This window comes from Aquarana catesbeiana, linkage group LG06 (assembly GCF_042186555.1).
Source record: "Aquarana catesbeiana isolate 2022-GZ linkage group LG06, ASM4218655v1, whole genome shotgun sequence".
NCBI lineage: Eukaryota > Metazoa > Chordata > Amphibia > Anura > Ranidae > Aquarana > Aquarana catesbeiana.
The window spans coordinates 262167938-262195184 of NC_133329.1; the positions used below are offsets into that span (position 1 = coordinate 262167938).

Here is a 27247-nt window from a genome sequence, read left to right on the forward strand (position 1 = left end):
CTGTGACACCTGTTATTTGCATCATTAAGTTGCTATCATATTGTTTACACACATACTTTATGTTTGAACACTTAGGTAGATAGCTTGTTATTTTGTTCATTATCACATCAGTTCACTATTTAACTGCTTGCCGACCAGCCGCCCTCATTATATTGTGGGAGGTTGACTCTCCTGGGCGAATCGCCGTAGGTGTACGTTGGCCGCTTTAAGAGCTCTAGGGGAGGCGCGAGTGTGCCCGCAGCGCTGGAGCCAATGCGCATGGCTGGCGGTCATGTCTGCCAGCCACCCACAATCTTTTTCTCATAGAGACAGAACGGGGATCTGCCAATGTAAACAGATAGATCCCCATTCTGTCAGGGAAGTAGAGAGAGATCTGTTGTTCCTAGTAATCAGCAACAGCAATCTCTCTCTACTCCCAGTCAGTCCCTCCCCCCACAGTTAGAAACACCTCTCTAGGACACACTTAACCCTTTGATCGCTCCCTAGTAGTAACCCCTTCCCTGCCAGTGACATTTATACAGTAATCAGTGGCTATTTTTAGCTCTGATCGCTGTATAAATGTCAATGGTCCCAAAAAAGTGTCAAAAGTGTTCGATCTGTCTGCCGCAGTGTCGCAGCCCCACTAAAAAATTGCAGATCACTGCCATTAGTAGTAAAACAAAATTAATAATAAAAATGCCATAACTCTATCCCCTATTTTGTAGACGCTATAACTTTTGCGCAAACCAATCAATATTTGCTTACTGCGATTTTTTTATCAAAAATATGTATAAGAATACATATTGGCCTAAACTGATGAAGAAATGATTTTTTTTTAAATTGGGATATTTATTATAGCAAAAAGTTAAAAATATTGTTTTTTTTTCCAAAATTGTCGCTCTTTTTTTATTTCTAGCGCAAAAAATAAAAACCGCAGTGGTGATCAAATACCACCAAAGAAAAGTTTTATTTGAGGGAAAAAAAGGACGACAATTTTGTTTGGGTACAGCGTCGTATGACCGCGCAATTGTCAATTAAAGCGACACAGGGCCGTATCGCAAAAATTGCCTGGTCAGAAACGGGGCAAATCCTTCTGGGGCTGAAGTGGTTAAAGGAACAGTGAACCATTAACCATTTCTCTTCTGGTGACCCGACTGGTCACCTCACACTGGAACGATTCACACCGTCGTTGCAGGTGCGCCTGGGTATGCATCTGGGATCCCCCTCACTCAGAATGGATGCCCCCAACCTGCCGTGGAAACCTGGAGGAAGGATGTTGACTGACCTGGAATGCAGCACCTCGCCCCTGGTTGGAGTCTCTTCTCCTGCCTCGTGGTAACTAACTTCTACTCAGCAGACAAGATGGTGTCCTTCCTTGATTCTTTCCTTGCCAGAGAATCCTGGGGTGTGTAGTCCTGTCCCCATACAAGACTATGGAGCTGTTTTTGGTGGGGACTACATGTCCCAGAATGCTTTGCTGCTGATTGGCTCCCTCCCCCTGCCAATGAGGAAGCAGGGGAGGATGCAGAGCAAACAGAGTCAGTGAGCAGAGGGAGGGGGGAGAAATCCCCCTCAGGAGCTGACAGCTGGACCTCGGTGAGCTTGGCATGGCCACGGGAGATGCGGGACACCTGCTACAGGTGCAAACTGACCAAAAATGCAGACAATGTGTAAAAAATAAAGTCAATGCAAATGCAAAGTACAATCGTTAAAAAATTAATCAATGTATAGCAGTGCAATCAATATGCACAACCAATCAATAAATGGCAAGAAACAAAAATATAGAACATATAAATTCCCTCGTTATCCATGTTCATTTAACCGTGAACGATCGATAAAAAAGTGTGGTGGACGTGCACAACCAATCAATAAAAAACAATAAACATCAGTAAATAAATACTTCAAGTTCATATAAGTTCACTCTTGACCCATGCAAATGTATCCGTGACCAGGGCAGCGTCTATTTTAGACACTAGCTCCTTAGTTTTGCGTGTATTTTGCGAGTGGTTGGTGTAGGGACAGGTTCCCCGTCTGTCAGGTAGAGTGTTCAGGAGAGTTATGCCACGTACACACGGCCGGACTTCCCGACAGAAAAAGTCCGATGGGAGCTTTTGGTCGGACATTCCGACCGTGTTTATGGCCCATCAGACTTTTTCTGTCGGCATTTCCGACGGACTCAGATATAGAACATGTTCTAAATCTTTCCGTCGGAAATGCAAATGGAGTTTAGCCCGTTGGAAAGTCTGCTCGTGTGTACGCGGCATCAGGGAAAGGTTCTGGAGGAGTAGGGGCAGTGCAAGGACTACGTCTTTCTTCCATTTAGGAAGCCTCCCATTTGGGTGTGGACTGGCCAGGCCTCATTTCCACTCCTCATTGCAGAAGCTGTCGGTATCACCATTCACCTATGGAATTTTATCATGGACTTTTAATAGACTCGTTTCTCATAATATGGTGTTCCGTTGTTTTCAACTGTATCACATCCCTCTAGCGCCACTTTACACTTCTTTTTTTTTTTTTCAAAAAATAAGAAAGCCTCATAGTGTAACCCATAAAACAAAGGGTATTAATTAAAACCATAAATTGCACTCACATTAAAGGGGTTGTAAAGGTACGCATTTTTTCACTTTAATGCATCCTATGCATTAAGGTGAAAAAACACCTGGCAGTCACCGACCCCCTAGCTCCTCCATTTTACTTACCTGAATCCCTTCATTCAGTCGGCGGGGATGGGCTGGCTCCTTCTCCACGTGCCCCCAGATCTTGATTGGATAGATTGATAGCAGCGCAGCCATTGGCTCCCGCTGCTGTCAATCAAATCCAATGACGCGGGCGCCAGGGGGCGGGGCATTCTGTGTCTATAGACGCAAATGCTGGACTCGGGAGAGTTTTACATTTTCTTCATATTATGAACCATGAATGCAATTTATTGTTAGGAATCTTAGTTCTTGTACTGATTTTTACATATCTATAAAAAAAATGTTTAGTTTAAAGGGCACTGTGTAATGGCAGTAGTTTTCCAGGATGCTGGGCAGTGGGAAATGTCTGTAATCAAAGTCATTGGCTCTCTAGGGCACTCATTACTGAGTCTATTTGATTATTTTATGAAAGTCGTATCATTTGGGGCAACATGTGCATCACAGAAGATTAATTCAAATGTACAACATTTTTTTCACAGTCACAGCCTGCTGAAAATGAATCAAGAACTACAAGCCAAGCTGCTAAATATTGCTGAGGCCCTTGATGATCAGGCTGTGAAGGAGTTAGTATTTTGTTGCGGAGACAATATAAATACTAAAAAAAAGCGAGACATACATGATGCTCAGTCGCTCTTTGAACATCTGCAGGAAAAAGTTCTGGTGTCAGAGAAAGACTTATCATTTCTAAAAGAGATTCTCTGCAAAATAGGCAGAAATGACATCCTAACAAAACATCTGTCAGTGACTCAGGAGGAACTAGAAGAGCTTCAAAAATCTCCAAGGCACATCTCTCCTTACAGGTGAGACAAAGCTGCATTCTTCCTGGTAACTATTTTATGGAAACACACGTCACACATGTTAAGTATCACTAACATGCCAGAGTGAGAGCAATAATTCTAGCATCAGAACTACTGCATAACACTAACCCGATGTCCTGTAGGGGCTTTTAAAGCATTGCCTATGGGTGCACAGACACATAGGTCATCAGTCTACTGTTATGCAGGAGTTCTGGTGCTAAAATCATTGAACATTGAATTAATTTAGACTTCTTTTTTGCGGGGGGGGGTTGGCGCAAGTAGCTGGTCTCGCCTAGGGCGCAAAATAGTCTAGCACCGGCTCTGAGGGGTATGGTTAAATAAAACCTGCATGATGAATAATCCTTCAAAATATCTAAATGGATATGGTTAAGGTAACAGGACGCTGTTACCTTTGAGATAGTGGTGTTTCGATCAGCTGGCGAATTACCGAGGAGGGGGTGAGAACATTGAATCTGAAGCCTGTACACCTCGGGTCCGCCGTGAGCGGATTCCTATGCTGTGTGATCCATTTGCTGAGTTGCTGTGTTGTGATATTGCACTGAGGTTTGCTTATTTGGATTTTGTAAAATGTGAGTGGTGATTTTTAAGATTGATAGTGTTTTTAATAAATTGATCGTACAATTTTACACTATTGGAGCACCTTATTATTTTACATTTGGAGTGTTTCCCATACACACTGGTGAATATCGGGTTGCTGATCATACCCTATTTGAGTGGTATAAAAGCGCTTTAGCCTCGCACACTAGTGCAGGCATTTGGAGTCGGTAAGTGCGTTTCTTAAGGGAGTGGGTTCACTGAACACTGGTGTGGTGGAAGAAATTAAGAAGACACTTGCAATTAACCATTGATTATATGGACATGTTTCATCTTATTTTAGGGACATTTTGTTGGATTCAATCACTTTAAAAAGTCCCTTGGTGTTTTGAGTGTTTCATCACATTTTTTTTGCACCTAGTATTTTACAGTGGACTTTTTTTCATTTACACACTCTTTTTCATTACATAATTTTCATTGCACTATACTGTAATAGCGCCATTATTTTTCTTCTTTATATGCAGTTTGTTCACCATTTAGATATTTTGAAGGATTATTCATCATTTAGCACTTTTTAGTTCATAGTGGCAGCTTCATTTATTGAATTTACAATTATTAGGTTGATTTGTGGTGTGGTGGTGGTAAATTAGAGTAAGGGGCGGTTGTATACTTTATTACTTATAGCTATAAATAAAACCTGAGCCTATGCTGCTATGTGTCAAGAGAGTGTAAAGCATAGAGTACAGGGATCAGGAATAAATAGCACATACAGTGCAGTGATCAGAAGTAAGTAAAACGCAGAGTGCAGGGGTCAGGATTAAGTAATATACAGAGTGCTAGGGTCAGTAGTAAATAATGCACAGAGTTCAGCAGTCAGGATTGGGTAGCTGTCAGGAAAGACGAAACATACCCAGGCGCATTGTCATGCGCAGGCGGAGAATTTCTATTAGCCAGACCCATTATCAGGTGAGTCCAAATATGCCCAGGTGCATAGTTATGCACAGATGGAGAATTTGTGTTAGCCAGACCCATGCTCATACATATGTGCGCTCACCATCCACTACATTGATGCCAAGTGGGCTATTTAAACTTATCTGCTACACTAGGACGTTGCCTTATGTTCTACAGCATTTTGGTACCTGCTACTTGTTCCTGTGCTTGATCTCCTGTTGCCGTTCTGCCCTCCGTCTGATCACACTTGAATTCTGCCTTAACCGACCCCTGGCTGTCTCTTCCACCATGTGCCTGCCTGAACCCTCTGCCTATCTGCTTACCGTTGGCCACTCCAGCCTGAACCTGACTACTCTTCTACCTGCTACTCTGTTCCTGATGTACCTGCTAGTTACTGACCTGGCTTGCCTGACCCTGCTCATTGTCCAGCCTGTGAAGGCCATCCCTACTCCTGCAGCCTGCCAAGTACCTGCTGTCTGCCATATGCCAGCCTGCCAAGTGCTTCCTGCCTGTGACCTGCCATCTGCCAAGTGCCTGCTGACTGTCTTCCAGCCTGCTGCCCTGCGTCATGGTCCAGCCTGCATTCAAGTGCGCACAGACCTCTCATCTGCAACTCCCATCACCAGAACTGCCAGGCACTTGTGCCACTTCAGCCTCTTGTGCCTCCTGTTACCTTATCAGGGGTACTGAGCCAGAGGTGTAAGAGATCGCCTTTCTCTCCATGTCAGGCTCATACCAGTGACAGTAGCACACAGCGTTCAGGAGTAAGTAAAGCACATACTGTAGTGCAGGGGTCAGGATTAAGTAACATGTGGAGTTCAGGGGTTAGGAGTAAACAACACCCAGAGTTCAGGGGTCAGGATTAGGTAATGCACAGAGTTCAGAGGTCAGAATTAAATAACACAGATAGTTCAGGGGTCAGGATTAAATAACACCCAGAATACAGGAGTCAGGATTAAATAACACCCAGATTACAGGAGTCAGGATTAATTAACATGGAGGGTTCAGGAGTCAGGATTATACCCAGAGTGTCGGGGTCAGGATTAAATAATGCACAGAGCTCAGGGGTCAGGAATAATCCTGACCCCTGAGCTCTGTTTCTTACTTAGTTTTCTCCCTTGCACAGAATTTCCGGGATCAGGTCAGGAGCAAGTACATGGTGGCCCCTAAGTCTGGCATTCAAATGCATTGCCCTCCCTTAGTATCGTCCCAAGGTACTGGGCAGCACAGAGTAAACATTGCAGTGCACAGGTTCAAACTCAAGTCACACAAGTCAAGCACAGAGCATGCTAACACTCTATTTTGGATTGATGATTGAGTTGTGCAACTTAAATTGGAGCCTGCATACTGAAGTGTTTACTCCTGGCCTCCAGGGATGCCCATTTCCTGGGCACAGACCCATCAACAGGGACCAAGGGTAACCATATTCCATAGAGATCACGTTTTCAGGTGCACACTAATTCAGTTCTGTAAAATTCACAACCTTATTACCGAACTCAGTAGCGACCCAAAGTGATAGCATCATAAACATAGGAACAAATATGTTAGTGAAGGTGAAAAGGTCTTTTAACTTTGTGTCAATCCTTATAACCTGACAGCATAAGACCATATTTATAGTATATTTGTTGCTTCTGTGCGGATTTCTGGATCTCCACACTAACATGTCAATCAGGTTACTCTTTTAGTCCTCCCCACTGGCAACATGCCTAACTGCCTATAAAATACAATCAATAGTACAGGTTGATGTTTTGGGAGCACTAAGGAAGAACAGAAAGGAGAAAGAGAAATTTAAATTAAGAAATGATATTCCTTTGGCATCCAGTCGCTTAGGCAGCAGTGACAGAATTTAGAGACAGAGAGCATGTCTGCTGAGAATCATAGGCTCATTTATGACCAACTAATAAACTAATACCGCCCCCCCACACACACACACACACACACACACACACACACACCCCCAAAAAATACACGGAAGCTGGTTAAGTTGGAAATAGGGAAGGCCACAGCTTTATTGAACTTTTCAAAAGTACAACTTTCCAAATGTACCAAACAACAATGTCACAGTATACCATGAGCACCCATAACAGACATCTCAAGTCTCCCGCGAGTCACCGCAGGCGCCTCACCTCCCTGAAATGAGTTTTTGCAGGTTGGGAGGTCTGCCATAAAACATAAACTCACATAGTCTAAGAGGCCTCTCCTTATCATCAGTGCCAGACAGGCATTAGACTGACCCCAGAATTTAACTTGAGGGCACAGCCCATAAAGCAACATCCATTGCTGGCAAGGTCAAAACCACCAATAAAGCTGTGACAAAACATCAGAACGGACGGGAGGGTGAGCAACTCTTGTGACAGCTGAATCTTCTCAGAGTAGTTGGATGTGCCTCATCATAGCCTTTTCCTAGAGTTCAGGCTCCACCCAGTCACCTCAGGTCTTAACTTAACTTCCTATTTAGGTTCACACCCACAGTGATGCCATGCTTCCAGCAGTCAAGGCTCCCTTTCCCTAAGGCTCCGTTCACATCTTGGCGTATGGGGGCGACAATCGCGGTAAAATTGCGCAAATAGAATTGCAGGACGCCCGTCACCCAAAAGAAGTTTATGTACTTTGTTTGGGCGATAGGTGTCCCGCAATACTGTTTGTGCGATTTAACCGCGATTGTCGCCTGACGAATCACGGTAACATCGCGCCGCGTTTGGGGTGCTATTGAAATAGACGGGCAATGCACCGGGAACGCATGGGCATCCTGGGATTTGCGGCTATGGCAAATCGCGGGCAGAATGTGAACCTTAAGCGGTTCAAGGGGCCTTCGTTTTCCCCAGTCCAGTGTACTCAGCATCAGCTGTTAAATCATAAGTCCTTACTTACTGAATGCTTTCTGAGTAATTACCGGCATTGGCTGTCAGTGTGCAGTAAAAATCAAACTTGTGTTCATTTATTTCACCACTTAAAAAAGTAGGTGGTATGGCAAAGTTGTTATATGATAAAAGGTGATAAGGAGAGGAAGAAGGGGCCTAAAAGCTGTTCCCCAATTTTTCCCCACATTTTTGGGGAATTAAATCACAGATGTTTCTAACGGATTCTTAAAGGATGTCATCACACCAGTGACATGTACCTTGGTAACATTAATTTACACTTGTAGTATTGCATTCCCCTAGCTAGCTCAGCTCTCATTTATGTAAGATTGCATTCCTATTGCTTGGTATTTTGGCATCATACAATTGGTAACATGTGGGGGATTAAGGAATCAGAGTAAGGAAGTGTACTCAACTTTTGCACAGGTTGCAATAAAACATAAAGCTCAATTTGCATATGAACAAATAGGTAGTAACTACTGACACGCAACTCATTAATGGTCTTAGGCCCCTTTCACACTTGTGCTACCTGAAAGTCACGCAATATTTTACAGCGATTTTGATGCGACATGAAGCAATGCCTGTGTGTTATTGAGGTCTATGGACCTCAAGTCACATCAAAGTCAGACCAAAGTAGTGCAGATATGAATGGTACTCATTGGAAATCATGGGGTACCACTTGTTATGCGACTTTGCAGTCCCAAGTCGCAGGACAAGTCGCACAAGTGTGAAAGGGGCCTTAGGCTGATATCAAATGAGAATCATCTGGGAGAGCCTACTAGTTCCCTTTAAGGAGTGACTTCCTTGCAGGCCTGGAACTGAACCATGTCTAATCCCCCTTGCTAGTGAGGGCAAAACATCTTGCTGGTCTGAATACCAAGGGTGTAACTCCACTGTAACAGGTTAGCGATCCTGTCACATGCTTACCAGAATTTCAGTGCTGGCCCCTAGGACGCAGTTATTCTTTCCCACAGTCCACCTTAGGCCCACCCTGTGACTGGACTATACCTCCTAGAAGCCCTCCTACTTAACAGAGTGGTCAATCCAAACTCTGCCTCTATTTATGTGGGGACTGCCCACTTGAAGCCTCGATCACTGTAATGCCTTACTGAGTGCATGTGCCGTAACTCAGATAAGGGTGAGAGCTGGGAATATACCGCTCAAAGCCACCTGTGAGGATCTGATGAGCTGCTGAAGAGATTCGGGTGCCTGTCTGGTCTGCAGCCAGGAAAATCCAATAGAAACAAAGAAGAATGGAGGCACATCCAAAAGTAAAATCAAAAGACTTTATTGAAAGTCCATAAAATTAAGCAAATATGGCAAACATCAATCCAAAAAAGGTGCTCAGTGGACGCGTTTCAAACAGATGTGCTTACTCATCACTTGACAATGTGCTGTTATTTTCTGCCTGTAAGGCTGCATTCACACCTGAGCATTTTCAGCTCATAAAACGCCAGAAAATGCCCAACAAGCAAAATCCCATTCATTTAAATGGCCCTGTTCACATCTGAGCGTTTTGTAGCCTGAAGCAAAATGCCTGAAGTTCAAAAAAGTACATGAGCTTCTTTTTTGGACAGATTACAGGAGTTTTTCTGCTTTTTACATTGGTGACTTTTTGACCTGTGTAAAATTGTGGTAAAAACCACGGCAAAATCGCGGTAAAAACGCGGGACTTTCTGCCTGAAAACGAAACGCTCAGGTGTGAATGCAGCCTAAAGCAGGAAGCAAAAAACAGTACATTGCTTAGTAAAAACAGCACACACACAGTAACACATGTTGGCCACACATTAACCCCTTGATCACCCTAGATGTTAACCCCTTCCCTGCCAGTGTCATTAGTACAGTAACAGTGCATTGTTTTATCACTGATAAATGTATCGGCGTCACTGGTTCCCAAAAAAGTGTCAAAAGTGTCAATTAGGTGTCCGAATTTGTCCACCGCAATATTATATATATAAGTCGCTAATCACCACCATTACTAGTAAAAAGTAAAAAATAAATAAAAATTCCATAAATATATCCCATAGTTTGTAGACGCATTAACTTTTGCGCAAACCAATCAATGTACACTTTTTTTTTTTTTTTTATTTATTCCAAGAGACAAGACCACAGGGTCAACATAATGAAGATACAGAAGCAGATTATAATACATGAACATATGTGGTGCTCCACCTCATAACAGTTTGTAATATTACAGGAGAGAAGAGATTAATGACGGAGATTAAATTGATTTCCAGAGTTTATAATACGTCAGATCGTCTTGATATATAGTTCTACTAGGCATAGTATGCACTCCCTTACCCTATGAGGTGTTTGGATGCGTGGTGAGAAAATACAGTACTATTCCATGAGTCTCGTCCCTTACAGTTTTTCCTTATATCTGAAGTAATAAGAGTAGAAAGAAATAGCTTTGGACAGTAGATGTAGAGAAAGGAAATCAGAAGTGGGGAGAAGAGGAAAAAAGAGGGGGAGGGGGGGTTATTCCACGATCATGAATCCACCGAGTAGCTAGGTCATAGCATGAATACATGCTTTGACAGCGTCAAGGAGGTGACGGATTACGGACCTCTTATAAGTGATTTCCGGGGTCATGGAAGCATGGAGAAAAGAGAAGGCGGGGTCCTCTGGAATAGGACGTTCTGTAAATTTCTGTACGATTTGGCAGACATTTCTCCAAAAGCCTGCAATCTTGGAGCATGACCAGAAGATATGTAGGAGAGTTCATCGGTCCCTCTGGCACAGCCATAATAAGTCGGACATTAAGGGGAAGAATTTATGCAGTGGTGATGGGGTTCTGTACCACCTCGACATAATTTTAAAGTTAGTTTCTTGAATTTTTGTACAGATGAAGGATTTGTGTGTGAATCTGAGGATATGATGTCATTGGCTTGGGTTGAATTGACGATTTAGATCCTGTTCCCACCCAATCAGACCCGGAGGTTGGTAATCCGCTGGGGGCGCAATCAACAGATTGTAGGTGAGAGGGAGTGTATGTGGTAGAACTCCAGTTTCTGTACAATACTCTTCTAAGGTTGTGAGGGGTCGGCTAGGGTCACTGGGAGGTGGTACGGACCGTAAGAAATGGCAGAGTTGAAGTGCTCTTAAAAAATCTAAGCTGAAGGGGCCCACGGAATCCAAAAGCTCTGTTATGGTCTTCCAACGTCCTACAGCTCAGAGATGAGAGGCTTGGAAATAGCCTGAGCTGATCAAATTCTGAAAGATCACATCATGAAGACCCAGCGCGAACAGAGGGTTTCCAAGTATAGGGAATAAGGGCGAGTTCTGGGATTAGAGACAGGCTTGGGAGAGAAGATGTGTGCAAATTTGCGTAGTAGGGCTAATAAGAGGATGTCGTTTAATATTGGTGGGTAGTGATGCGTAGCACCAGGGTGCCCTATGCAGGGGTATGTCCCTTTGGGCTTGCTGCAATTGAGGCCATAGCTTGGTATCATGGTGTCAGCACCATTCTATTAGCCTACTTAGATGTGTTGCATGGTAGCAAGTGCGGATGTCCGGCATCGCCAGGCCACCATGTTGTTTAGGTAGGGAAAATATTTTCCTGCTGAGACGTGGTCGTTTGCAGGACTAGATGAATTCTATGAACGTTGAGTTGTTTGTTTAAAGTAACTCATGGGGATGTGGATAGGTAAGGCCTGGAAGAGATACAAAAATTTAGGGAGAATACTCATTTTGAGTATATTACAGCGGCCGAGCCATGAGTGGTATTGGGATTTTTTTTACCAAAAATATGTAGTAGAATACATTTTGGCCTAAACTGATAAAGAGATTAGATTTTTTACATTTTTTTACTGGATATGTTTTATAGCAGAAGGTAAAAAAATATTGTTTATTTTTTCAAAATTTTCAGTCTTTTTGTTTATAGCGCAAATAATTAAAACCGCAGAGGTGATCAAATACTAACAAAAGAAAGCTCTATTTGTGGGAAAAAAAAGGACATAGATTTGATTTGGGTACAGTGTCGCACAACTGCGCAATTTTCAGTTAAAATAACGCAGTGCCATATCGCATTAAAATGGCCTGGTCATGAAAGGGGGTTAATCTTCTGGAGCTGAAGTGGTTAAATAGGGAGCAGTTGTAAATTGACTGCTTTATTTCCCATGAGGTAAATGTTAGGAAAAAAGATCTGTATGTAAGCCTAGGTTCACACTGAGTGCGGGAATGAAATCGATATCATTCCCGCATGTCAGTCCCGATTTCGGGGACAATTTCAGAGACATCTGTGCGGGTTTCTGCACAGATGTCAATGGAAATCCCACCCCGAAATCATCAAAAGTAGTGCGGCGTCGCACAAATTAGGATGGTGCCATTGCCGGCAATTGCCGCCAATTTGGCATGCGATTTGACATGTCAAATCGCATGCCAAATTGCACCAATGTGATCCAGGGCTTAAGGATAAGTAAACTGAAACTATTTGTGAACATTTTTAGGATGTAATAAATATAAGGAATTGCATTTTCTTTTTGAATCTTACAGGTCAATGCTATATGACATTTCACAAGAGTTGGATTCTGAAGATGTGAAGAAAGTGAAGTTTCACATGTACCCTGAAAAAGCCAAGTTAAAGAAAACCGTAAGAGACTTTTATTAAAAATTATAAATGAAACATTTAACAGCAACACCAATACTATTTACTAACCCTCTGGACTGGTATCAGGACAAGCCTGCACCCCATGCTCTGGGACACAGGGATATGCTTTTTTACTGCTACTCTGAGCAGTACCCAAAGCAATATAACAAGTCATTTAAAACTACTCACGGCTATTAATGAATTGCCGGTCCGACAATACACATAAAAGTTCATTGATAAAAACGGCATGGGAATTCCCCACAGGGGAACCCCGATATATTAAGATATTAAGGGGATCCCCGGCCAAAATGTAAAAAAAAAAAAAGGCGTGGGGAACCTCTCAAATTCTATACCAGACCCTTCAGGTCTGGTATGGATTTTAAGGGGAACCCCGCACCAAAAAAAAAAAAAAAAAAAAATGGCGTGGGGTCCCCCCAAAATTCCATACCAGACCCTTATCTGAGCACGCAACCTGGCAGGCCCCAGGAAAAGATGGGGGGACGAGAGAGCGCCCCCCCCTCCTGAACCGTACCAGTCCACATGCCCTCAACATTGGGAGGGTGCTTTGGGGTAGCCCCCCAAAACACCTTCTCCACATGTCCACACCCTTGCCCGGTGGTTGTGGGGGTCTGCGGGCGGGGGGCTTATCGGAATCTGGAAGCCCCCTTTAACAAGGGGACCCCCAGATCCTGGCCCTCCCCCTGTGTGAAATGGTAAGGGGGTACAAAAGTACCCCTACCATTTCACAAAAAAACTGTCAAAAATGTTAAAAATCACAAGAGACAGTTTTTGACAATTCCTTTATTTAAATGCTTCTTCTTTCTTCTATCTTCTTTCTTCTATCTTCTATCTTCCTTCGGTTTCTTCCTCCATCTTCTTCTTCTTCTGGTTCTTCCTTTGGTGTTCTCGTCCGGCATCTTCCTCCACGGCGTCTTCTTCCCTTCTTCTCCTCGGGCCGCTCCGCATCCATGATGGCATGGTGGGAGGCTCCCGCTGTGTGACGCTTCTCCTCTTCTGACGGTTCTTAAATAATGGGGGGCAGGGCCACCCAGTGACCCCGCCTCCCTCTGACGCACGGGGACTTCCCTGTGGCATTCCCCGTGACGTCAGAGGGGGCGGTGACCCCGCCCCCCTCTGATATCATGGCCGTTTTAAAAACTTTTTTTTGCATTGATCCATGTCCCCTGGGGCAGGACCCAGGTCCCCAAACACTTTTTATGACAATTCCATGCATATAAGCCTTTAAAATTAGCACTTTTGATTTCTCCCATAGACTTTTAAAGGGTGTTTCGCGGCTTTCGAATTTGCCGCGAACACCCCAAATTGTTCGCTGTTTGGCGTACAGGTGATGATCGACTCGAACTCGAAGCTCATCCCTAGTCACGGATAAGTTTGCACGGATCACAAGTGAATATGAACATACATAGACTTGATTTTTATAGATGTTTTTTGTAGCGCTACCCCCCTAGAGGGCAGGTGGATTTTGGGTCCCCCTATTCCCGCACAGGCAACAAGCATTTTTAACTTTCATTCAAAGACAAAGAAACAGTCTATGGGTTTGTTTTTGTTGTTTTATTGGGGAAAGCAACTTGGATAGTGTATAGGGATTATGGGATGCCCAACTTGACATAAAGAAAAACGATGTGGACAACTTCCCTCTCTATGCACACCACAAAAATGCACAAATCCTTGAATGCATTCGCTCTGGAACAGCAACAGTCTTTCTGGACTTGCCAAAGGACATCCCCCTTCTCGGAGCTCTGTGTCCCCTGGGTGGAATTGTAGCAAAGGCCCAACTTGTAGGAGCTCCCCTCTCTTCAAAATACCAGCCCACCTGGCTGCTTGGTGAAATGTCCCAGGACAAGGGATTGGGTTTATGTTGGTGGCAGTATCCCTGAGAGTTTGAATGATATTGCATTGGACAGCCTTCTCCCTTCCAGGCCCTGGGGGTGTAAAGATACTCACTCTGTTTATGGAAATCCTGTAGCTTCAAAAGAGACTACTGTTCAGGCCTTCTGCTGTCCAGGTCCTTCCTTGCAAGCCAGGGTGTCTCCTGGAAGAGCAGGGCCAGCGCTACCTATAGGCAAGGTAGGCTCCGGCCTAGAGTGCACGTCAGTCAGGGGCGCCGCCAGTGGCGTAGAGTGGGGGGCAGGTGGGTTCCAGGAATTCTGGGAGTTTCCAGGAGTCCAGATTTGGTGGCGGCAGCAAACAGCGGTTCCCTTGGGGTGCGGGTGGCCGGGCATCCGCAAAACAAAACATGATAAACAAAACAAACTTAAGTCACACACCATTTATCAATTTGTATGAGCTGTTTTGTTTAGGTTTGAGTGATGTATATCTTGGCTTGTGAGTGACACTAGTCTCGTTAAGATATTGAATTAATCTCCTGTGAGGAGACCACACAGATGCATTGATTAGACAATTTTTTTCTTTCTAGGAGGGAGAGTGATTTGGACGTTAGTTTTAGATCTTAGAAGGTTTGGATCTGACAATTGTCAGATGCACAACTGAAACCCCCGATGCAGTAATGTTTACTAAAATGACATGCCATAAAATAAAGGCTAAAACAAGGCGGGTAAACTTACAAGAGAGACTGCTGCTTGGATTAAAGTGGCAGCATATAACATCACTGTGATAAACTCCACCCTAGGAATTTCGTCTATTAGGACTTTCTCAGCGGCTAGCGACACTGACTCAATAACTCCATTATAAAACATAACATTGACCAGGGTCCGCCTCGTATCACCCTCACGGACAGCTCCACTAACTAGGAGCTGCTAAAATCACTCAATCTTTTGTGTCATCTAGAGGACACACATATTCCAATTGTATACACAATCCCATCTGTCAATTCAATAAAAAAAAATTATAAATATGAAAACAGTTTTAAAGTGGTTGTAAACTCTCAAAAAAAAAACAACCTGCAAGACAAAGGCATAATGAGCTAGTATGCATCGCATACTAGCCCATTATGAAATACTTACCGTAGATCGAAGCTGTTGCAGCAGTTCCCGCATACTGCTGTGACCAACGACATGTCTCCCAGAGTTATTTCTAGGTTTGCGGGCTCCAGCGCTGTAATTTTTTTTTATATCACTTTCTTTTTATTGTTTTTCATATTACAAAAAATTAAAAGCGTAACAGCGCTGTAATTGGCCAGAGCCACGGTGACGTCACTCCCATGCATGCGTGCGGGAGCTGATGGTCACGGCACAGCTACTGAAGAAACGGCATGAGCGAGCCATTTCTTCAGTGTCGATGACGTTGGCACATGTGAATACACTGAATAACTCCTAAATGGTGCAAGTTTAGGAGATAGTCACAGTTCCTACAGGTAAGCCTTATTATAAGCTTACCTGTAGGTAAAAGTGGTAGTACAGGGTTTACAATCACTTTAAGAAGTGTAATATAAAAAACACTTTAAGAAGTGTGATATAAGGTTATCCTTTCATGTCATATCCACATATATTTCATAGCACACACAGTAGCACTGTCATAATAAATAGCATATATGCATTATTACAATATTCATACAAATTTTATATTTCTTAAGATTAAAGTGCCAATATACAGGTGCATCAAAAAGTTATTTTCAAGTTTATTTCAGTAATTCAATTCAAAAAATGAAACTCATATTTTATATAGATTCATTACACACAGTGTGATAGGTAGGACGCTTCTGACGTTTTCTCTGGTTCAGGAGTGGCTTGACACAAGGAATGTGACAGTTGTAGCCCATGTCCTGGATACATCTGTGTGTGGTGGCTCTTGAAGCACTGGCACAAGCTGTAGTCCACTCCTTCAGACTCTCCCCCAAATTCTTGAAAAGCCTTTGCATCACAATCTTCTCAATGCTGCGGTTACCCCTGTTGCATGTGCACCTTTTTCTACCACACTTTTTCCTTCCACTCAAATTTCCATTAATATGCTTGGATACAGCACTCTGTGAACAGACAGCTTCTTTACCAATGACCTTTTGTGACTTACGCTCCTTGTGGAAGGGGTCAATGACTGTCTTCTGGATAAATGTCAAGCAGTGGGGGCTGGTGGTATATATTTTTGGTGGGGGCAGCAAAAAAATTTCTGAGATACTGAATTTCGGGTTTTCACTAGCTGTAAACCATAATCATCAAAATTAAAAGAAAGAAATGCTTGAAATATATCACTCTGTGCGTAATGAATCTATAAAATATATGAGTTTCACTTTTTGAATTGAATTACTGAAATAGATTAACTTTTTGATGATATTCTAATTTTTTTACATAAACGGGACAATGTCAATAACTAATTGTTTCTTATATATTTTTATATCTTATATGATTTTTAAATGATCTCTCTTAAGATTGCTTACTGATAAAACATACATTCAACTAAATGAATAAATATTAAATAACTGCAGGCATCATTTTATCGCAGTGCAATACATAGCACAGCACCACATATCATCTCAGTGCAGCGCAATGCAAAATGCTGCTGTATGGAGACCTAAATGAAGTGTAATTTTGTGACACCTCAAATAAAGTTACAAAAAAAATGAAAAAAAGTAAACAATTTGCAACAAAGTGCAATTTGCATCACCCTTCTTACTGCTCCTACAAAGCGGACATTAGCAGCCTTGCGATGTAGTGTGTTGCTGGTGTGAACCAGCCCTAAAAGATACTCCTGACCTACTTTAAAATGTTTGCTAGTTTTACAGAGGAACATGCTGGAGTTCTGATGAAAAAATGTAAAATGTAAAAGAATGAAAGAAGGTTGCATTTTCCCATGTCTCTAGAAAACATGACTATGTATGGGTCACAAAAATACACTTATATTGTGTCATCAGTTCTACTTTTGTGTCAATGTGCCCAAACAGAGAATTTGCAGATGTGATGATTTGATCTGAAAAACCTTCCCAATATGCTGTGAAGATCCATTCACTCTCCCTCTACCCCTGACTCTTATGGGCCTCTTACCACATCAGTCCCATTCTAATAAAATGTTAAATGTCCTTACCTCCTTACTCACTGACACCAGAGTACATGTGGGGCATTTTACAGCTGGTTTAAAGGACCAGAATTAGTTCATGGGAGAAGTTGGCAGGTTTTTAGTTAAAAATAAAATCTATTGGGTTGTGAATATTTGGCCCTGCCAAATTGATTACAGGACTGGATTTGGTGGATTGCAGACAACCACTTGAATTTTATAGAAATTTTTAGTTTCCAGCATTTTGTTTTTATACTGTATCTTTCTGCATATCTTAGATTAAGGCACCATTTGCAAACTAAACTAAAAACTTTGTATATTTAAAATTCACATCTATGTTTAAAATAATTTGTCCCTGTTTTATTTTTTATTGCTAAGGAATCCATGTTGGATGTGCTTACTGAAATGGAAAGAGATACATTTCTGAGTGAAAGTAACTTGGAAAAATTAAAAGGAACTTTAGCTGTAATTGGCCGCAAAGACCTCCATCAGAAAGTTCAATCATATGAAAATCAAGGTATCTGTAATTTATTTTACCACTTCAGCCCCAGAAGGATTTACCCTCTTAATGACCAGGTTATTTTTTGCGATACGGCAACTGACAATTGCATGCGACTCTGTACCCAAATACAATTGATGTCCTTTTTTTCCCACAAATAGAGCTTTCTTTTGGTGGTATTTGATCACCTCTGCGTTTTTTATCTTTTACGCTATAAACACAAAAAGAGCAACAATTTTGAAAAAAAAAGTTTATTATAAAACATTTACAAAAAAATGTAAAAAAAAATAATTTATCCATCAGTTTAGGTCAATATGTATTCTGCTACATATTTTTGGTAAAAAAATTCCCAATAAGCATATATTGATTGGTTTGTGCAAAAGTTACCGCGACTACAAAATAGAGGATAGATTTATAGCATTTTTATTTTTTATTTCAGTTATTTTTAGCGGGACTGCGACATTGCGGCGGACAGATCGGACACCTGATGGATATTTTTGACACTTTTTTGGGAACCAGTGACATTACTACAGTAATCAGTGCTAAAAATATGCACTGTTACTGTACTAATGACACTGGCAGGGAAGGGGTTAACATCAGGAGCGATCAAGGGGTTAACTGTGTTCCCTCACTGTGTGTTCTAACTGTATGGGGGAAGGGCTCACTGGGACAACACACAGATCCATCTTCTTGCATAGCAGAAAGACAGGATCTGTGTGATCTCCCTGTCAGAATAGAGATTTGCCTTGTTTACAGAGGCAGATCCTTGTTCTGTCGCTGCGGGGAAGGATCGCTGGTGTCCGGCGGACATCGAGTCCATCAGACCCACTGATTTTCTCCCCCGCAGGCCAATTGAAGTGCGCACGTGCCTCTGGCGGTGCGCACGCGCCCACAGATCCCCGTGTACGAGCCCGACGTACACCTATGGCAATTTGTGCAGCTGAGCCAACCTCCTGCAGTATAACTGCGGCGGCTGGTCGGCAAGTGATTACATTTCTCAGTGCAACTGAATTTCTTTAAAGGTATACATGTGTTGTACACGAAGTACAATCCCTTTTTTAACTTTAAAATGTCTGTGAAAAAGGAGAAGTGTAGGAATAAAAAACAAACATATATACTGCTGCAGCATCAGTCTGCCAAAGTGATCACATGACCACTGATTGCTCAGTTCTCGGTCCACTCTGCACAGAGAGCAGTAACTGTCAGACACCGATCTCTTCTCTGCCCCTCCAGCACTCACTGGAGTCCAGAGCTGAAGAGGGAGTGGGAGTGGCTGGCTTGGACTCTCAGAAGCACAATGAGAGGCTGAGCCATCTGCCAATAAGGCATCTGGGTGGATCCCGATATTATTGTCGGGATCCTTCCAGAGCCCGAACCAAGGTCAGCTAAAACTGGGCTTTAGCCCACTGTCATCTGACTTATGATGGCTGTACCTCCAACAGTCCCTTCAAGCATAAAAGTGTGGGTCGGGAAATCTCTTCCTGATGCCCCCTTCCTCCCTGATGGAGACTGGATGGAGAGTGACTCTTCTTAGGCCGTCCTACCTTGGCAACCATCACTCTGTCCCTGTAGATGGACCTCCCTAGCCAGCGTTCCTTACAAATGTCCTCAAAATGGGCCCAGGTCTCCTCACATTCTGGCACCCGCAACTGCTTGGGGATGTGTAAATACTCCCAGACCTTGTCATCCTCCCACTCTCCCCGTGAGTTCTCGATGATGTCCATGGTTGCGGGAGGGACATAAGGATAGTCCAGACCCCACTCCAGAGCTACTCTATGCTGAACTTCCCGCTGGAACCGGGAATATCTGGGTAGCTCCCTTGATTTTCCTTTCCCAGGCAGTACACAGACATTAGGGGACCTCTGCACCCACTGCTTGTATTCAGCTGCTCTGGTCTGGGTGGTGGCCGGGTAAGCGATTCGTCACAATGACTGCACCTAGCCCAGGCACTAACCACCGCGGTCGGTATCCAGTACTCTGGACACAGCAAGCACAGTCGCTCCATCCCGTCAATCACCCTGAGGGCGAATCCCCCGCAATGATCCAACTGAACAGGCACCAGCGTCCGTTCCTACACATCAGGTAATCAGGTCAGCGCTGAGAGTATGCGACCACCCTCCACCATCTTGCTCCTCAGCCTCGTGATGTCTGCTGCTAGCAGGGAATGCTGGGTCTCTTCTAGGGCGTGGCACCGCCCCCTCGCTTCCAGACAAACTGGCGTCTGTAAAACTGATAGGCAGGCCCCTCCCTGAATACGCTGTTGTAACCCCTTGTTGGATTAACTGAAGATTGCAGGTATGCTGCGACTAGCAGGACTTGTCCAGGCATGTTGCTCAGCACCAACTGTGCCCAAACAATTGAAAGTAGATGGCCGCTGACTTTTCCGGTGGTTGCCGGTAGCAACAAGAAAGTTAGTAGCCTGTGTCTCACTGAAAGGAACATGCTTAGCTCAGTCTCGCCCGCAGGCACCGGCAGGCTTACCCTGATCACCCCAGGCAATAGGCACACTTTACTGTTACAAGCAGGAATTTGAGCAAAAGTTCAGAATGTCCAGCATTAGCAGAAACGCTGGACATTTTGTAATCCATAGGCGCGATCGCCCACCATGGTTGCCAGGGGTGGCAGCACATAATAGAACAGTTCCTGAGTTGCAGGATAGGCACAAGTATCCACCCCAGCCACAGTTGGGGCGACTGGGTGAGCAGGCAGCAATAGTTGACAATCAGCTCCCGCTGGTTACTATGGACAACGGCACTTGATGCTATAGTACTGAATGCAAGCAGAGCATTTTAGTCCTTCCCCAAGTTTAATTCCTCAATAAGTGGAACAAAGTGCAGTTCCCGTACTCAACTTCAGTTGTTAGTGGCAACAGCTCGCAGGTTAGCTGTGAACAGACATTTCAGACGAGACTGCTGAGAATTATGGTCTGTCTGTCACCCTGCTCAGCCCTGTATTCACTCTCAGGCACTCCAAGACATAAAGGAGTCAATGAACTTTGTTTTTTTTTTTTTTGTTTTATTGAGGGTTATAACTTGGATGGGGATGGGAGATATGGGATGCCCAGTGTGAATAAACAGCAATCGTTTTTTTTGGAACATCTATGTACACTCCCTGTACATACTCCTTCAGCTTTCTCCTGCACAAACTTGCTTGAAGCTCATCACTCCTCACTCAACCAGCTCATCACTTGCTGCAGACTGTTACTTCTAGTCACTTCCAGCACAACACTTAGTGCTAGCTGTCCCTGGGCAACCATTTGTTGGTTAGGCCTGACACTGACTCAGCCAGGCCTCAGCAAATGCCCTTTGCAGACTGGGACCACGGGCCCCACAGATGTAGCAGAAAAGTCCTTGTGCTAGCCACTCTTTGCTATGACTACTGATCCCAGTTAGCCCTCAGCCTCCTATCAGTGCCACCCATAAGTAACTCAGGTCCTGACAGCTCTCCTGGCTGCAGCTGCCTCTTTCTACTGCCCCTTCCACCACAGTCCACACTTCTGGTTTTGCACCCATCTTAGACTGCAAACTCCCAGTCCTCTCAGACATGCCTCCCCAGTCCTCCTGACTGTGCCTCACTCACCAGCCCTCTCGGCTGCGACCAGTTGTCCTCCCTGGAGTCTCTTAGCAGTGCTCTCTCCCGCTGTCTTCTCCTTGCTCTCTCTTGTGCCTCCGGTATAGGACCTCTTCATGCGTTCCTTAAGGTGGTCCTGATTGTACCCGAGCCTAGGCCCAAGGTCACCCCCCCAGACTGGGGAGCTCCCTCAAAGGCCCCAACAGCCTCCACACTCTCTCACTCCAGCTCTTCCACCTGACAACTTCTTCTCCAGCTGGGCTGACCCTGGGTATTTAAGGAGGCCTGCTCCCTGCCAATCCTGGTTGGGGATTGGTCAGGGTTCCCTAAAACACCCGAGGTAGCTCCACCTCTCCCCTCCTCCTCTCTTTCCAGATCTTTCTAGCAAGCTCTAGAAATAAGAGGGAGGTCTCATTGATGATGCCTGTGAGTTACCAGCTGCTACCCTGAGCCACTCTCAGCCCAGAATGAAAACAAACAGGCCTAGCAACCCAGCCAAGCCTGCTTAAATTTACCTATCCTCCAAAAATCTTAAATCTAGCACCTACCTACCTAGAGGGTGCTACACAGGATATTGGGAAAGGATTTGTAGGATACGTTTACAATCCAATTTATGTATTCACAAAAGCCCAACAGCCCGCAGTCATAGAGTATTTATAGAAATAATAAGCATACATGTCTATTACGTTATTATCTTAGCTAGCAGTAGGTAGTCCCATTCATCATAGTAGAGGAAGGGATCAGGAAGGAGATTGGAGGAACAGGAAGAAAGAAATAGTAGTAGGAAGGGAAAAAGGGGCATAAGCAAGGAGCAAGAAAAGGCAAGGGAAGGGAGGTTCCCTCAGGCTGGGGATAGGGGTAGGTTAATTTGAGAGGCCTAGGCTGGTCGGGTGTAAGGTTGGAAGAGCGTAACACCACCATGGGGGCCCTCACTTTTTTTAGCATGAGTGTTGCGGAGGATACTTGCCATCTTTTCATGAATCATAACGGTCGGCAGGGTGCTCTTCACCTCTGCAAATGAAACAGCTGGCTTTTTAAAGGCCCTGGCTATTGTGCATTTAGTTGAGATAAATATGTAAGTGCCATTGTTTCTGCTGGTAAGAGAAGAGGCCCTGAATCGGACAATGGAGCAAGGTGAGTAGATACGTGGAAAATGGGTGAACAGGAGTCCGAAGACTCATGACCAAATATTATGAGGGCAGGACCACCAAATATGGATTTGGTCTTCTCACTGACCACAGCCCTGGAAGCATCTATCGCATCCCTGTGTCTTTCAAGTTTGGCAATACACGGAGGCAGAAGCTTTTACATCCAAATGACCCAGCACCCAAACATAAGCTAGCTACCAAATATCTTGGTATATGCAGTTCACTGAGGAATGTAAAGACGTGTACATTAGAGAGACAAACACAACCACTCATAAAATGGATCGTCCATCATAGGAGGGCAGACTCGGAAGGTCAGGACTCATAATTCTCCCTACACCTTAAAGTGGTTGTACAGTTTTTTTACCTTAATGACTTCTATTCAGTAAGGTAAAAAAAACATTCTGTGCTGCAGGAGCCCCCCAGCCCCCCCCCATCCTTATTCCTACCTGAGCCCAATCCAATCCAGAAATGTGCAGGAGAGCAGCGGCCCTAGGCACTGTCTCCCTCTTCATTGGGCAGATTTATAGCAGCGATTCACCCAGTCTGTGTCAATAAACGCAGATTGGAAGGCTCAGGAGCGAGCACTCACAGCCACTTTCCCTGGGGGCACTTGCCGAAGAGGAGGGGTCTGGAGCTCTGGCAGGGGACCCCAGAAAAGGAGGATTGGGGCTGCTCTGTGCAAAACCATTGTACAGCGCAGGTAAGCATAACATGTTTGTTAATTTAGTTTAAAAAAAAATCTGAAGGTTTATAATCACTTTAACCGCTTCCTGCCTGCTGGCCGTCAAATGACAGCTGGGCGGCTATCGTTCTGGGTGGACTTCATTTGACGGCCCTCCAGAACGACTGCTCTCGCGCGCCCGCGGGGGCGCGCATCACGGCGATCGGTGGTGCGGTGTGTCAGTCTGACACACCGCAACACCGATCTCGGTAAAGAGCCTCTGACGGAGGCTCTTTACCATGTGATCAGCCGTGTCCAATCACGGCTGATCACGATGTAAACAGGAAGAGCCGTTGATCGGCTTTTCCTCACTCGCGCCTGACAGACGTGAGTAGAGGATAGCCGATCAGCTGCTCTCCTGATGGGGGGTCTGTGCTGATTGTTTATCAGCGCAGCCCCCCCTTCGGATGCCCACCCAGGACCACCAGGATGCTGCTAGGACCACCAAGAATGCCACCACGCTGGACCACTAGGTATGCCACCCTAGACCACCAGGGAAATGCCAATCAGTGCCCAGGCAGCTGCCTGCCAGTGCCATCAGTGATGCCTATCAATGCCATTTATCAGTGCCGCATATCAGTGCCCATCAGTGCCACGTATCAATGCCCAGCAGTGCCGCCTATCAGTGCCCAGCAGTGCCGCCTATCAGTGCCACGCATAAGTACCCATCAGTGCAGCCTTTCAGTGCCCATCAGTGTCACCTATCAGTGCCCCTCAGTGTCCACCAGTGCCGCCCATGAGTGCCCATCAGTGCCACCTATCAATGCCCATCAGTGCTGCATATCAGTGCCACCCATTAGTGCCGCCTATCAGTGCCCATCATCAGTGCCCATCAGTGCCACCTCATTGGTGCCACCTTATCGGTGCTGCCTTATCAGTGCTCGTCAGTGCTGCCTTATCAGTGCCCATCAGTGAAGGAGAAAACTTACTTATTTACAAAATTTTATAACAGAAACAAAAGAAAAACTTTTTTTTTTTAGCAAAAAATAAAAAATGCAGAGGTGATCAAATACCACCAAAAGAAAGCTCTATTTGTGGGAACAAAATGATAAAATTTCTGTTTGGGTACAGTGTAGCATGACCACGCAATTGTCATTTAAACAGCGACAGCGATGAAAGCTGAAAATTGGCTTGGGCAGGAAGGGGGTGTAAGTGCCCTGTATTGAAGTAGTTAAGGAGAAGGGACATTATTTGTGAGGACAGGGAGTTGTACATTTTGAACAAAGAAGACAACTGAATCATAAGAGGCATGAATGAGGCCATCTTTGACAAACTGAAACAGCTATCCCTAAATAAGGGAAGGGCCTACACATACTTAGCCATGTAAATCGAAGGGTTAACTCATGTTGCAGACTCTGGCACCAAAGAGCTTGATTATGTAAACAGAACATGATGGTTTCACAAACTTTCACACCTTCCTTTCTGTTATTAGACAATCAACATCTGCCTTGGCACATTCCATGGTGACTGGATAATGCCCCGTACACACAATCCGAATATCGTACGAATGATCGTACGACCGTTCTCGCTTAATAATCGCAAGTAGAAATTGAATAGGTAAATAAAGTCACGAAAATTCTCGTACGACAGACAAAATAATCGGAAGTGATGTCATGTGTTGTGGTGTACTCGTATTGTATTTTCGGACAACAACTATACTAACTAAACGAAAATCGTACGATCTGGAATCGTACAAGGAAAATTTCCGGGTATCGAATAATATCGGATGAACGGTCGTGATCGGCTGTTGAAAATAGTGTACACACAATCCGAATATCGTACAATCCTTCCTCGGACGATCGTTTTCGTACGATATTCGGATCATGTGTACGGGCCATAAGGGGGAATGTTGCCTCCACTCATTTGAACTGAATAGGCAGCTTGGATCAGCTATGAAACTTCTTACACGTTACAGAACAAATCCAGATAAATGCGACTAACTATTACTATGACCCAGTAAATTATCTGGATTCCGAAAAATCTTACAAAATATATAATACAGTTGTACATTCAGGATGTAAGGGTCCAGTATTTTGGATATTCTTAGATGTAGGCACATGTAGTCCACTTTTTCCATTGCAGGTGGCACTCAATTGCAGCAGTATCGCTGAGGGAATAGAGGTCAAAAGGAACATGGTTCCACTCATGTGATTCTGGTGGCCATCTTAGGTGTGGCAGAGTCTATTTAAGTCCCTGACTCCTGGGTCTGGTGCACATTCTAGCATGTGGGTAGTATAGGGACACATCATCTGTCTGTCAGGGACAGTATTAGCGGTAGGGAAAGTTTTCAGACATGGAGGGGAAGCGTAGGGATTCGCCACTCTCCTGGAAAACTCCCCACTTTGGACCAACCAGACCACATTCCAACCCTCAAGACATGCTCTGTCAGCTTGGCTGAGACCTGCTCTGCTACACACTGCTGTCACTAGTGAGTGTTTCCCTGTTGGGCCTCCTTCCGCTGGGCTTGTTGTGAACTGTTCTACTTTGACTTCAATACAAGTTCTTCAGCTGCATCTGGACTGCATGTATGGCACTGCCGCTGCACCACAATGCACCCATCCACACTTGGCGGCAGTTGGCAGGATATGTTACTTCTCGCAGTAGGTGCGGAAGTAGGAGCAGGCACCATCATTGAATAATTAGTATCAGCCCTGACGCCTAAGTTCAGTTGCTCCAATATGCCCCTGGCAGAATGAAAGGAGAGACTAGAGAGTACTGCACATCAGTACCAGGTTCCCACCTGGCTGATTGTAGAACTAGCCATTAACTCCTTGGAGGATGATGTCCAACAAACGATGATGGCTCTGCTGGACGAGGATCGGGCCACACTGGAGCAAATAGTGGCACTCCTGGAGGGCCTGTTCAGAGAAAATGTTATGGTCCCAGAGCTGAGGGTCAGAGACAACAGGAGGATGAGAGTCTCATGCACTTTGCAGTGGCACTCCAACACTCCTTGAAACGACTGGAAAAGAGGTATGCATGTGGCTGTGCAGAAATAGGGGATTCAGGCCACAGTACAACCCACTATTTCTTTCCATATTTTCTAGTGGACACTGTTGCATGGGAACAGGAGGATGCCGCGGCAACAGTTGCAGTGATCAAAAAGTATGATCCGCTGCATATGCCAGAAAAGGCCTTGGCCCCCTCGCCGCTGTCTGCCACACAGACAACACTAAGGGAACTCACCTTGGAAGTGGCTTCCCTGAAACAACAGGTGTCCATGCTTCAATAAGATTTGGCTCCTCCACCTAAGGGCAAATTTTGCTATGGAGGGATACAGAAGAAGAGCGTAAGTGCTGGCAGTGTGGTTGCTATACGCATGTGAGCAAGAACTGTGGCAGGCCTGAAATTAAAAACACAAGCAGGCTCAGTTAAACTAACAGCTCCTGGGGCAGACACACAGTCCCAGCCAACCACAGACTATGGCTGCCCCAAGCCCAGAGGGGTTTGCCATTTTCAATGGACTGGAGGTCCCATGCCTAATCAACACTGGGTCTAATCGACCAACTGGATCTCTCCTGGCTATCCCTTAAAGCAGCCAATAACTTGCCCATCCTGGTGGAAGGCATCATCTGGGTGAAGATCCAGATTGACAACCAAGTGGTGGATCAGGTAGGAGTGGTAGTGACTCATGGCCCAGTCAGCTATTCAGTGCCCATTGTTTTGGGTATGAAAGTGTTAAAAGACTTGGACTTGCCCCACTTGCTGGCCAAGTTGGAAAGTTCTGGCCGGTAGGCACAGGGCTGTGGTCTACGAGCTGTATGGCTCAACATCATCTGGGCTTTGAAGCTCAACAGAGGGCAGCCAGGCAAGTCAGGGTTGTCCATACACCTCCTAAACAGAAGCTATTACTGGCACCCCTCCAAGAGGAAGTCTGGTCCCTTCCCATAGGGGCCCACAAGAAATTGCAAGGGGCCACC

General features: G+C 44.7%; 1 protein-coding gene across 2 annotated transcripts in view; it reads left to right on the forward strand.

Annotated features, from left to right (window-relative positions):
* LOC141146741 (caspase-8-like) overlaps window positions 1–27247 on the forward strand; it is a 109675-nt gene that overhangs the window by 25786 nt on the left and 56642 nt on the right. For both annotated transcript variants that reach the window (XM_073633258.1, XM_073633257.1), the window contains exons 2-4: window positions 3155–3475; window positions 12331–12427; window positions 17768–17906. In XM_073633258.1, the coding sequence (XP_073489359.1) occupies window positions 3171–3475; window positions 12331–12427; window positions 17768–17906 (541 nt within the window). In that variant the 5' untranslated portion in view covers window positions 3155–3170. The remainder of the gene's footprint in view (window positions 1–3154; window positions 3476–12330; window positions 12428–17767; window positions 17907–27247) is intronic.